Raw genomic sequence first — 13,289 nt, 5'->3', positions numbered from 1 at the left:
GAATATGGAGCAAAAGACAAGCAGTTTAACAGGGTAAACAGAAAAACTTTCAGGTTGTAGGTCAAGATGTATTGAGTAATATAGAATAGAAGAAAATACTAGAAACAGAGATCACTCTCACACTTAAGTCTATTATTGAGTCAATGCTTCTGATTCAAATCAATCTTCTGAATCTGATCACAGATCTGCGAGACAGTCAAATGTTGCACCTTTGGCCATGGCGTGTATTATGTTGTTTTGCTACACAGAGGAATGTGTTCTGGCCATGGGAAAGGCTTGGATAACGTAGTCTGTCCCAACACTTCTGAGCTATGTATGCTCACTTAGACAGCAATATGGCATCCAAGTGTGTGGTGTGCTTCCACAAACACACACACACGTACACAGACACACTTACGCCATAACCCGTCCATGTGTTGTGTGAACATACAAGGCGAGAGCCTGGGAGAATGCAGTCACTGCCAACCGTCTCTGGCTAAAGTGTGAAGTCATGAAACGGAGAGAGTGAGATTTACAGTTTCACACACTCAGAGTGCTGGGAGGGCTGTGTGTGTGTGTGTGTGTGTGTGTGTGTGTGTGTGTGTGTGTGTGTGTGTGTGTGTGTGTGTGTGTGTGTGTGTGTGTGTGTGTGTGTGTGTGTGTGTGTGTGTGTGTGTGTGTGTGTGTGTGGATCGTCTCGGTTGTTCCACAGCTATTAAGACATTACAGTCATTCCAAACACTGCCTGTTGAAAGCTAATAGGCATAGAACAGCAAATATGCTTGATGTCAGAGTGCACAGTGTCCTCATGTATGTTATCTCCTCTGAGGAATTTGAAAAGAAAAACACTTTTTCACTTGACTTTGCCCCTGTCCCTGTGCCCTGGTGGGAATATGAAAGCCTAAGCCAATAAACAAACAGTGATGAGTCTCCACTGAGTGTCCTCTGGCCCTCTGCTGTGTATTGTTTCAAAATGTGAGGCAGGGAAAAGTGGTTTACATACCCCCCCCACAAAAAAAAGGCATTATGGGAACTTTATTAACATTGAGTATGATTATTCCCCCCCCAAACTTAACATAGCATATGAGTTAATCATTTAATATGAACGTTGTCATATCTACACCTTCATACACACACATTTGCACACAAAAAGTAGAAAACATGTTGCACAAATAGACAGAAAACTCAATTCATTTATTTTATTTAGCTTATTATTTGATTTAAACGTTGGCCTCGGGGTCACATGGGGGTTGACTTGTGTCATATGCAGAAATTGACAGATTTACAGTCGTTTCAAACATAACTGACCATATCGAATCTGACTTCATAATGACATTTTTTTTCTCTCCAATTAATATCATTATTATATATGCAAAACCAATGTTTTGAAGATTCAAGAGATCAGCCTATATTATCAGTGATAAAAAAAAGACAATCTCTCTGACGCAACAAAAGGCCAACTCTGTAAAACCCAAGTAGCCAAGCAGGCCATGTGTACGACTTAGTCAGAGTCAGTGTGTATGAAAAGTACATAAGTACTGTTTGGCAGACTGACTGGCTCCTTCTCTAGTGCCTTGGCCCATTCAACAGTGCACGCCTTAGATATAATACTTTAGTACTACAGCGGGATTCAATCATGTGCCCTTAAGGCCTAAACGTTTGCAGGGTTTAGACTTCAGACAAAAGGGTCAAAAACAGCTGATTGTGTTTAAAGGAATCCTCTACTCTATGTCTGAAGGTGTGTCAGGCAGTAAAATGAAGTGTGCTTAGTCAGAATCAAATCCCTTAGACTTTTAAAGATTTGTTGGCTGAAAGGAAGTGTTCCCTATACAGTATCAGCATGTGCACAGAGATCTTCACAGGGCGTTTGAGAAGCTGCTAAAATGAGACTGTTTCTGTTGTATTGGCCACATTCTGATACTTTATCTGTGGGAGTTTGATAGGGTTTGTGAGGACTTAAATCACCACACAAATCCACAAATATCATTGTTTGACTTTGCTTGTATATGTATATTAAACATTCTTTTGATGATATTCTTTCTGATCTCGTGTCTTTCGTTGGCATGCATTAGTAATTGTTGGTGTTTGGTTTTGGAAGTTATAACTTCCAAAACCAAAACACCAACAATTACTAATGTTGTTCAGTTAAATACTACCTGGTTCTAGGGTTCAGGATGGTTTGGGTGAAAACACTGACTTTGTTACGGTTAGGAAATCTTATGGACAACTCATTTAAAGTTATAGAAAAGTTACAACTCTCTGTCTGTAACTACTCATGACACTTTCTATGTGTATAGCTGAGTGCAACTCCATGAATGCCTTTCAGAGAGACTGTCTGAAAGATGCTGTTATGCCCATTTCTAGAATCTTTTCCCTGGAGACTACACATCTACACAGTATTGTTGTTGGCCTGCCTTTCAGTGGTTACATATAGGTTTCAGAAGACACAAACCAGGTGATAGGACAAACAGGTTCATTTAATACATCAAAGATTCTAAACTGTATGTCCCCACTGTGTGGATTAGACTGGAATAATTCCATTGTACAAAGCAGCGGCTGATTTGACTTAAGTAAGTATTATTTGGTCAAACAAAATGTGACAAATTAACCCAAATATAATCGGTGCAAACATAATTGTGAGTACACAAAATACACTGCTAAATCAGTGGAGCACCCTTTTACAGATACGCCCCTATGATAACATTTAACCCTTCTTATTCAGGTCAATGGTAATATATTTTTACATCCCCATACAATACCAATATTTCTCAGGCCAGAGGCTGAATGTGCCAGGGCAGCAGTATGAAAGAGCTCAGAGCCACATTAGATCTTTAGTCTTACTGAAAAACAGACTCATTTGGACTTCATTGTGGCTCTATATACAGTGTAACCACCACAACTGTTGAAGAACAGCTCGTTTTGTGTAACCAGGCACGAGGCAGCAGCTTCTATTGGAGCTAAAATGGTCCTGGTGATTACAACATGTGTCTGACACCCTTTCCCTACACCCTAACACCCACACACCCACACACACACACACACACACACACACACACACACACACAAGACCCCAACCACTCCCCGACCCATTACACTTTTCCATCCTTTTCATCTTCATCACTCTCTGTTACTTCTATTTTAGTCCCTTACTTTTTTCAGCTTTTGTCCTCCCATTCCTTCACTACTTTTGTACCCCATTTTCATTATTCTTTCTTTTAATGTCTTTTTTTCTATCTGTTCGCTTTCATTCTTTGGCTAGCAAAATGATGATGTCAGCCAATGAGTGCACACTACATTCTTTACCAACTCTCCTTTACAGTGCCCCCTCCTCCCCCCCCCACACACACACTTCAAAAGTAGGAGTTCCATAAAGAAAGACATTGGGGTTTCAGAGAGAGAAAGAGAGAGAGTGTGTCACCTGCTCCCAATTGAAACACAGAGAGACTGAAACTTGTATTCTTCCATTCAAAGAGCCGAGAGACAAACATTTTTTACACCAGCCGCCTTCAAAAACCTCTATTCATAGGCCAACTGAAATGGACTGAGTGAGGAGTAGCAAGTGGTTGTCTGTGTGTGTGTTTGTGTGTGTGTGTGTGTGTGTGTGTGTGTGTGCGTGCGCGTGTGTGGAAAAGTGTGTGTGTGTGTGTGTGTTTGTTTGCGTGCGTATGTGTATGCATTTCTGAGTGTGTACCTGGTCACAAGCTTCTTTGCAGGGCGAGAACTCGGCAGCATGGTTGCAGCAGGAGGGATCTGCAGACAGAGGCATCATGTTAGTTGAGAGATAGCAGTTAGGACGTGAACATTCATTTGGAGCATTATCATTAGAGTAGGTAATCATGTAATGTTTGTGCTGAAGATGGCGGGAGAGGAAAGTTCAGAATGGAAGGAGAGTAAAACATGGAAAGGTTTTATCCTCTGAAGATAAACTTTGATTGTACAGTTAATGCCCAATGTTGAAGTGGACATTTTGATCTGGTGTTGATGTTAGGAGAAGGTGGGTGCTTTCACAACGGTCGTTTTCAAATCTATTGAAACAAACTGGGGTACTTTTTGAGATTCTGATGCGCAAACAAAAGTGTAGAAAACAAGTGTAACAGAAGACCTAGTTGAAGAGGAGGTCTTGGTCTTGGTACTGTGGTTCGTTTGTGGTGAAAACGTGAGTGGACCGAGTCTAACCCAACTGCAGGAAGCACTGTGTAACGAGCTCCAGTACCCAGCTACGCTATGCATTATGGGATGAAGAAGACCATCTACTTCCAGTAGTTTTCCTGCATGGACATTGTCCAATTGCAGTTCAGGAATTTCATTTTCGCCCCCCCCCCCCCCCCTATTTTCAGGCCATTTTAATATTGTATGAAGGAAAATGATTGGCCACTTTTTAATCCTGCCGACATAGCTCTGACTGGAGGACTGTTTCTCTGACTGAGTAAACAAGCGCCATTGGGCACAGAACCAAACGTATTTCATTGAAGGGATGTTGGTGATGATTCAGAGTTCTGAAACCAGGCTACTTTACTTATTTTTTTTTTATTTTGTTGAGTCATTGCAAAACAAGCGGTCCTAGGGTAGCATTAAGTAGTATTTCAACCATTAACTCATGACTCACAAGTGACTGCAGAACCGTGACTCTTGTTTTTACTCCATAAGAGGGGAGTTGAATGTCCAGGTGCCACACAGCTGATATGAGAGCATTCTTAACGTAGGGGGACTCTCCGTACCTTCAAAGCTCACCACTGTTATTATGATAGTTTGGGTTTGATGTGTCAACACTTGAAAGTGGAACTACCATACGCGAACAAATGTTGGTGTGAACCCCCCGTAGAAAGTTCAAATGTAAGGGAACTGGCTGAGAAGGTATTGACGATATATTTGAAAAGTCACCTATTACACAAAAGAAACATCCAACATTTATATGGGTGTGAGAAAAAATGCACTTCATACCAACCTAACTTAGAAACATTAGCCGTGTCAATATTGCCTGAACCTGTAAACAGATGATGTCTCCTCCGAAGATACGAGAAAGATTCACTGAAAATCCAACTGTGGCATGATGTTTGGAGATATCATCATCCTCTCTACAAACAAGCAGAGCAAGGCAGAAATCACCCCGATTATAAAATCTCTACTTGTCTCATAGCTGAACACAAGTAAATAAACACACAAGAGACAAGATGTTGGCTGGCAGCACAGCTCCCAAACCACAGCCCTGCCCAGGCTTCCAGTAAGTCACTTGGCTCGGTTTTAACTGTCAAGAAAGAAACTGCTTTCACCTCCTCCAAAATGTGGACTTCACATCACTTCTCTTCACAACGCGCTACAGCTGGATGACTGGGCCTGACTTCCAGCATGGAAGGAAAAGATAGATTGATTCTGAAGTGATTCTTTATTGAAACAGATAGAAGGTGTGGGAGTATTCAGTATTATGATGTTTTTTTACTTCAAAAAAGTATTAATTTGCTCATGTGTTACAGTCTGTACGAGAATAAACATATGAAAGTGTTATTTAGTGATAGACTTTAACGGATACTTTTTTCTAATTTTATTGGAGAACAGAAGTTGCTCAATGTGTTTTGAAGATAAAATTAAGACAAAAGCAAATAGGACATTAGCTGGCTATCACCCCGTGTGCTTCAACGTTAGGACCAGTAAAGCCCAACCATACCCACAATGCTCTGCAGCAGCTTCATGGCTTTTGAATTGAAACAGACTGTTGTTGGCCTGAATAAATATTACTTTCTCCTGATGAAGAGATGCAGTGTGTGTGTGTGTGTGTGTGTGTGGGTGGGTGGGTGTGTGTGTGTGTGTGTGTGTGTGTGTGTGTGTGTGTGTTCATTACTTCCCAGGTGTACACTTATACAATAATTCCTTAGTGATATAATGAACCAATTTAACATGAGTTATTTCATTTATTTTCTTCTCTTGTCCATTATGAGCAGATGAGATTCCTAGCTACAATAGCTACTAGCAGTGGTGACAGTGTTTGCAACAGTGTTTTAGCTCCACCCTTTTAGGAACCATTTGGATGGAGTGGTACCCCATGGAAAGGGTGACAAAAATAGGTATGGCACGGTACGCATATTTAGGTATTGGTACCCTTCCCAACTTTTGACAGTGATAACGCTTATAGGGACATGCCATACCTACCGAACTGAACCGCTCAGTGGAAAAGAGGCTTTACTCTGGCTTTTGAATCCAGCTGAAACCAGTGTAACTGTTTCAAACAAGTGTTCAAATGTACCTTGTTGAGAGAATAATGAGTAGGGCCTTATTCTGCTCTATGATCCTCTCCTCCTTTAGAGCTCTCTATTCCAGACCCTTTTTATATTTGTCCCATATTGACCATTATGAGATACAGTGTACTTGACAGGCCTGACACAGGCCGATGAAAACCACAACACCCACTTATCAGTATGTCGTGTGTGTGTGTGTGTGTGTGTGTGTGTGTGTGTTGAGGACACAGGAGTTTCTGGATTCCATCAGTGGTTCTGTTACACTTACACTTATCTTTGATGCTCTAAAGAACAGTGTCTGTGTGTGTGTGTGTGTGTGTGTGTGTGTGTGTGTGTGTGTGTGTGTGTGTGTGGATAGAGTGCATAATGAATGGAGTGAATTACAATAAAACTGAACCCTGCTTTGAACGCTGAATTGAGCCTTTTAGGGGTCGCAGCGTTTTTTATGTGGTCATTCATTTTTAAAGAATGAAAAAAAGTGTGAAAGTGTGTCCCTGTGTGCAGATCACTGGGTTGATTGTGAACTCTGATTCTATGTTCTTTTCATTTGTCTTCCTTTCCCTTACTTTAAATGTTTAAGTCAGGATTTGATCACGTCTGAATTCTTCTCAATGTTGTTAAATCATTCAGTTATGTTGCTGTCCACAGGAGGGCAGCCTAACAAGTTTAAAAAACAATGGCTGCATTCCAATACCCATACTATCTTCTATTTAGTATGATAGAAAAAAGATTTAGGATGTCCCGATTCTTGTGGACAGATTTAGTATGGTTGGAAATACCTGAATGACTACTAAATCCGGCCGAGATCTTTAATGTTGAAAACAGCATGCTATTTTGGCGATTCTGACCCACAATCCAGCGTGCAACGGAAGTGACGTCAAATCGACGGAGCCTGCACATGCAGCAAGAGGCAGGATCAAGGCGCAGTGTTATGATCAAATAAATAAGTAAAGGGAATGTCCCAATGGTATGCCTATACTGCATCCTAACAATTAAGAATTGTGTTTGTGGTCAGATGTAGTATGTAGAAAAGAAAAAAGAAAGAGTAAGCGATTTGGAACGCAGGGAAGATTTGACATTGGTTTTGTTTTGGTTTCCTTAGAGAAATATGTGGCTCTTTTGCATGCTAAATGCTCCAGTGTGCTTTCATTTTGACCTGCTAATGGTGCTGGAGGAAAAGGTCAGAGGATCAACAAGTCCTTACTATGCATCGTGAGGTGGATACAAAGGCCTGCACCAACAAAAAACACACAAAATGTCAACGTGTTTCATGATGGCAGAAATGAATGTCATCTGGGAACCATGCATTTCTGAACAGCATTTCGTGCCAATCCATCTGGTCCATGTCGAGGATCCATCATCTCAGCACCATGTGAATAGAAATGTATTAATGCCATGGGAATCTCCATGTGACAGTTGGTTGAGATGTTTCTTAATCAGAACCAGAGTGGTTGGGACCCACAAATTCACACTTTGACTTTGTGCTGTCTAAAACGTGCTCTTTGGAATGAGGGAACTGAGAACCAAATGAACTCTCTCTCACACACGCGCACAAGGACACACACACACACACACACACACACACACACAGAAACAGCATTTCAGAACAATGGCAGGTGACATAATAATTTGAGTGTGTGGGGGGGAGAGGGGGGGGAGTGATTGAGGCCATTCAGTCATGTACAGTGTGAGGCCCCTGGCTGGCTGCTAATGAGCACTGGCCCCATTCTGCCTGAGCATACACACCACAGGAACAAGGACTCCCCCCTCACATGCATTGTTACATTCAGCAGTGTGGACAGCCTCCAAGGCAACAATGTTCAACTCCATGCAGCACTCCAAATAGCACTTTAAACTTTCTTGTGTACTACTAGCATGACTAGGCATAAACTAGTGTGACAGCACAGGTGGGTGTTACTTGGCAATGAGGACTGCAGGGATTTTCAATAAAGTTCTAAATTATGACCCAAACGGTTAGGTAAAGAACCTCCTTTAAAATGGTTATTCAAATGTTTTTTTAATTAAATTCTTTTAGCATTTCTAATTGACACTATGAAGTATTAAGCCATCACAATTTGAAGCCAGCAGCTTCAATATTATTAGCTGATGGAAAAAAGAATTAAAGCAAATGCTATGCCATTGGCCATCATCTGTTGATCTCTATTGGTCCATTGGCCGTCTATGTTGGGTCAACACAAGTGATCAAACAGGATCAAAACTCTTTGGATAAATGTGTGGCCATGTCATAACTGGTGGTGTGTCCTGACTACTCTAGGCCTGGCAACTATTTCCATAAACTTCCAACACGACACACAAGTCTGGATCGCGTGTCTTCTACACTGACACGAGCAATGCGGTTAAACACATGGAGAGAGAGTCAATGTTATTCTGCCCTCTTGAAAACAATGTAATAAATTATCACCTCAGAGAGGATATTTGTTTAATCATTCCCCAGATGCTGTAAATGAGAATTCTGCTCATGTCAAGTGAGTCAATAAATACTGTATATTGACTCTAGCTGAATGACAGCTGAATGACAATGACAACAGGGGCTTTTGAAACATGAACCTTTGACAACACAAACACAAACGAACACACACACACACACACACACACACACACACACACACACACACACACACACACACACACACACACACACACACAAACACACACACAAACACACACACACACCCCTTGCTTCTAGAGATAAGGGACATGTCACCATGTGGTCTGAGGGAACATGTGGCCCAACAGTGGGGGGGTTACTCTAAACACTAGGGGGGTAAATGGCATCTTTTGTGTGTGTGTTCAAAGTTGCACCTGCCAATCACTTCAGCAGTTTATTTTCCTTTGAAACTCCCAATGGTCAACGGTGTTGTCTCAACCCACAACTGTCAGCATCAGTCCCACTGACTGCATCTGTGCCATGTTGTTAAAAGAAATAGTTCAACATTTTACATTTTTAGCTTTTTTTCCTCACTCGAAAAGGCGAAAGAAACAGTTCCTGTAACTGAGCTTGCTTTTTTTTTTTATAGAAATGGTCACACAGGAGCATTAAGTGATGTTGTAAAGGTCTATCTTTTGACCTGCTCCCACTGACTACCAGTGTTTGAGGTAAGCTAACCTGGATGAGCAAACCCTTGCCCATTTCTATATCACAAACGGACACACAGTTACAGGAACGGTTTACGTCACCTTTTTCTTGAGCCGGAAAGTGAGGCAAATAGCTAAAAAAAAATCAAAAAAGTTGAACTATTCCTTTAAGAACCCCAAACCAACAACATCACATCCAAACCAGATACCACCTACGACACAGAAAGAGAGAAACACAGGAAAACAATGGTGCATTAGAACTCGCCCAACAACTCCAATTGTGAACTCTCCATGGAGCCTATGGTGGCATGGATGTGGTACAGTGTGGTGTGTGTGAGATGGTGAGCCAGGCCAGCTGGTGTCCATCTAAGGACCAAACTAGATGCAGGAACACGATCTGCTCCCTGATGGAAAAACACTGTGTGGTTTCTCTACAGTGGTAATATAGCGTGGAAGTTAGCTAGGCATGGAACAGATTTCACATAGTGTTGTTGTGCAACATGGACGCCCCAACAATGTCAGATTCAGACTTGACAACTCATCAATAGGTTTTGTCAGTGGTAGGTTTGGGTTTTGCGAGCTGCTGTTGAATTGATAGAATTTATTAAATAATAGTTTAATCGATTAAATAAATTGAGTCCTTAAACCATGGATAAGTGAATAAATGTGCCAATAAAAAAACAAAGAAATCAGAAACCATTTGGATAGCAACAAGAGATGCACACCTAGTGTCACACATTGTATTGTCAATGAGCTAAGCTGTGGTCACTTTTTTTAGACATAAAAAGGAACCATAGATTGAGTTGATGAGTTCCCCTATGACTAATTTTCAGCATAAGGTTCAAACTTAAGGGATCGTATTTTATATATGTATTATCATCCGCCCATTAAACAGTAAGGTCAGCGACAACCAATGTACCATCGTCCAGCTTGTTAATACATCAATACTGTTCCTAAAACCATGGCTCTGGTGAAATTATATTGCACTTAATCAAATGACTAATATTTTTGGACGTAAATGATGAACTGACTAGCCATTTTAAAGACTATGCCACAACTACATGCACCTTTATTATCACACACACACAAAAGCACCAAAATCTTCCAAAACTATCATTTTAGTTTTTTGATGGATAAAGCTAAGTCCAAAAGAAGCTGTGCACAATTTGAACACAGTCACATCATCATCAATTTCAAATCAAACTGCTACTCACTTAAGAAACAGAAGTGATCTGCAGCACACGTTTACAGTCAACCACAGTCTTAATTGTTTTAGTAAAAAGAGGAGTGAAATGCTTCATCCACATAGTTGTTTAGCGTTCCACTGCATTGCACTGAGGCAAAACAATCTTCTGGCTTCCTCCTTTGCCACAACTCCACCACCCACATCCCACTCTAACCACACAATCACTAATCAGTGAATATCAATCATTGATCAACTGGCAAAGTTTCATGATGATATCTAAGCTAAACATGTTGTTAACCCTATTTACCTCCAGTGTCTCGCCCTAATATCACAGTACAGGAGAAACATGTCAAATATTTAGAAAAGAAACCAGAGCAGGGCGGTGTTGAATAGACTGGCAGCATTTAGAGAATAGTAGAATTTCAATATACTTCAACTTTGAAAGTCTCTCTCTTGTCCGACTCATCGTGGCGTGTGTGTAGACCATAATGGAAAGCAATTTTCTGCTAGTTTGTTTTTGCTCCGGTGAAGTGCCAGTGGGCTGCCTGCCCCACATCAAATGGCTGGGCTATAAAAGTACTGTTTTAACTATTTTAACCATGACAAACAATGTGGAAACAGCCATCCCCACGCTCAGGACTGGGAGCCAGCTGCTTGGACGATAAGGTGAAGGAATGTCAGTGCGCCCCCTTCTATTTAAATGTAACATTACCCTGGGTTTCCTGCCACTCTGTTTCCTGTGAGTGTGTATGTTTGACTGGACATAGCACTCACTCAATGCCCTTTTTCTGATCCAACAACAGCCAGCTAAATGTATGTACAACTTTGGCAAAAGAAAATGAAGAGACCACACCAAATTTGTCTTCAATCGGCATCTCTACATTGATGTAAATGCTCTAAATGAAAATATATTTTTTGGGGGAATGCTCCAGGCCGTACCGGACCGAACCACACCCTATGTAGTTATGGCATAAATAGCGTCAAGCGGATGCAAATATGCCAAATGTACAGGTTTGTTTGGATTACTGTGCGAAACTTGCACTTTTATTTGAGAAGTATTTTATTTATTGGAGACCTTAGAATAGTATTTAATAGTAGTTAATGCTGCATGCAGTTTTTTGTTGTTGTTGCATTTTTCCTCCTAACTGAGAACCATAGGGGAGAACGGGGTAATGTGAGACACTTTTTACATCTGCTTCCCTCTAAGGGAGCTAAAATGATTTATCAGTCAAATATACACATATCCCATTAATTCAGGATGTTTCCTAGAAAAGGGCATTAGCAGAATTTATTCATGACAAAGGGCAGTGAAAATATGATTGTTTAAAAAAAAGTTGTCTTGTGTCTCAGTTTACCGTGGGGTAAACTGAGACAGACCAGAAAAATCAAGGAGGTAAACTGATCCACTTACTTTTTCCACTCTGAAACTACCATAACAACAAATGTTGTAACAATTACAATCCTAACAGCTAGCCTGAAAACCAAATATTCCAAAACTAATGTCGGACAAGTAACCGAATCATGGGGTTTGGTCAATTAAAAGAAAAACATTTTCTAAACACTTGAAAGTAACTCTGATCAAAACCACCATATAATTCATTTTCAATAATTAACATTCAAATGACAGATAGAACCAGTTTAGACCAGTTAAAACACAGTCTGGGGGTCAGAACACAGGACCCTTAGAGCCAGCTAGTGTCTGGGGGTCAGAGCAAAGAACAATCAGAACCAGCTAGAACAGCCTGGGACACAGAACACAGGACTAGACCCAGCTGTCATTTTCCATCTTTTGAGTCTTTGATTAATTTTTTTCTGCATTTGTTTTATTGGAATCATTCATTGAATAAAAACATTTTACTTAGAGTCTATTGGTGTTAAAGGTCACTCTCCTGTCCCCGGGACCCCCACATGCATACGTACCAAACCATGCCCTTGCTGACACCCCTTCAACCATTAACCCCCACCTCCAGCCCACATTGTCTTTTTGTCTTATTCAAACTAGTCTCCTTGCTACCTCAAATATAATGGATTCCTTAAAAGAGGGCACAGACACTGTCTCACTTTACCCCACAGCATTTGTCTCACTTCACCCCACTGCCACAATTTGAGAAAAAACTACCTCTCTCAGCAAATCAGGCTAATCTTCAGTTATCATCATCACATGGTTTCATGTGTTGGTAGTTCATCAACATGTATGATAGAAGTTTTTCTCCCTGAATCAATTTGCTTTGGCACAACAATTGATTAAGTTGACAGCAAGAAAATGTACTTTTACATGCAAAAAAGAAATTCTTGTGAAAAAAACATGCTTACAACATCACCATTAGGCCTTTCACACCAAAAAGAACCATGAGTCAGTTCCGGGCTGGTGCTGGGGCCAGTTCAAAACTGGTTACAGCCTTATACCAGTTATGAACCGGTTGGTTTCACAACGACCAGAGCCAGCCATGGAGCCGGCAAGAGAGCAACGTCATGACGTCACTGTAAACGTGTGTGTACGTCGCCCGACGCCGCTGCTCTCGTGGCCAACGCTAAAGCTAGCGCTAGCTTTAAGCACAACAACAGCGGCGAATACGTCTTATTTTTACACGTGTTGGCTCTCACTTTATCTGTGTGTGTGTGTGTGTGTGTGTGTGTGTGTGTGTGTGTGTGTGTGTGTGTGTGTGTGTGTGTGTGTGTGTCCGTGTGTGTGTGTGTGTCTCTGTTTGTCGCGCTGCTCGGCTCAGTGGGCTCTGTGTTGATATGTCCATGCTGTGAAGGTGCTGCCTGCTTCAGCGTTTACTTTCATGTTACTTCAA

The 13,289-nt window shown here is 41.2% G+C and overlaps 1 protein-coding gene across 1 annotated transcript in view; it reads right to left on the bottom strand.

The window, feature by feature from the left end:
* The window catches only part of reck (reversion-inducing-cysteine-rich protein with kazal motifs), an 87,309-nt gene that overhangs the window by 59,896 nt on the left and 14,124 nt on the right, over positions 1 to 13,289 (bottom strand). Inside the window, exon 2 of the mRNA XM_080050133.1 lies at positions 3,671 to 3,729. Within this exon, the coding sequence (XP_079906259.1) occupies positions 3,671 to 3,729 (59 nt within the window). The remainder of the gene's footprint in view (positions 1 to 3,670; positions 3,730 to 13,289) is intronic.

This window comes from Ammodytes marinus (assembly GCF_949987685.1).
Source record: "Ammodytes marinus genome assembly, chromosome: 21".
NCBI lineage: Eukaryota > Metazoa > Chordata > Actinopteri > Uranoscopiformes > Ammodytidae > Ammodytes > Ammodytes marinus.
Note: the sequence above shows the minus strand (reverse complement) of the source record. Positions and strands in the feature narration are given on the sequence as shown.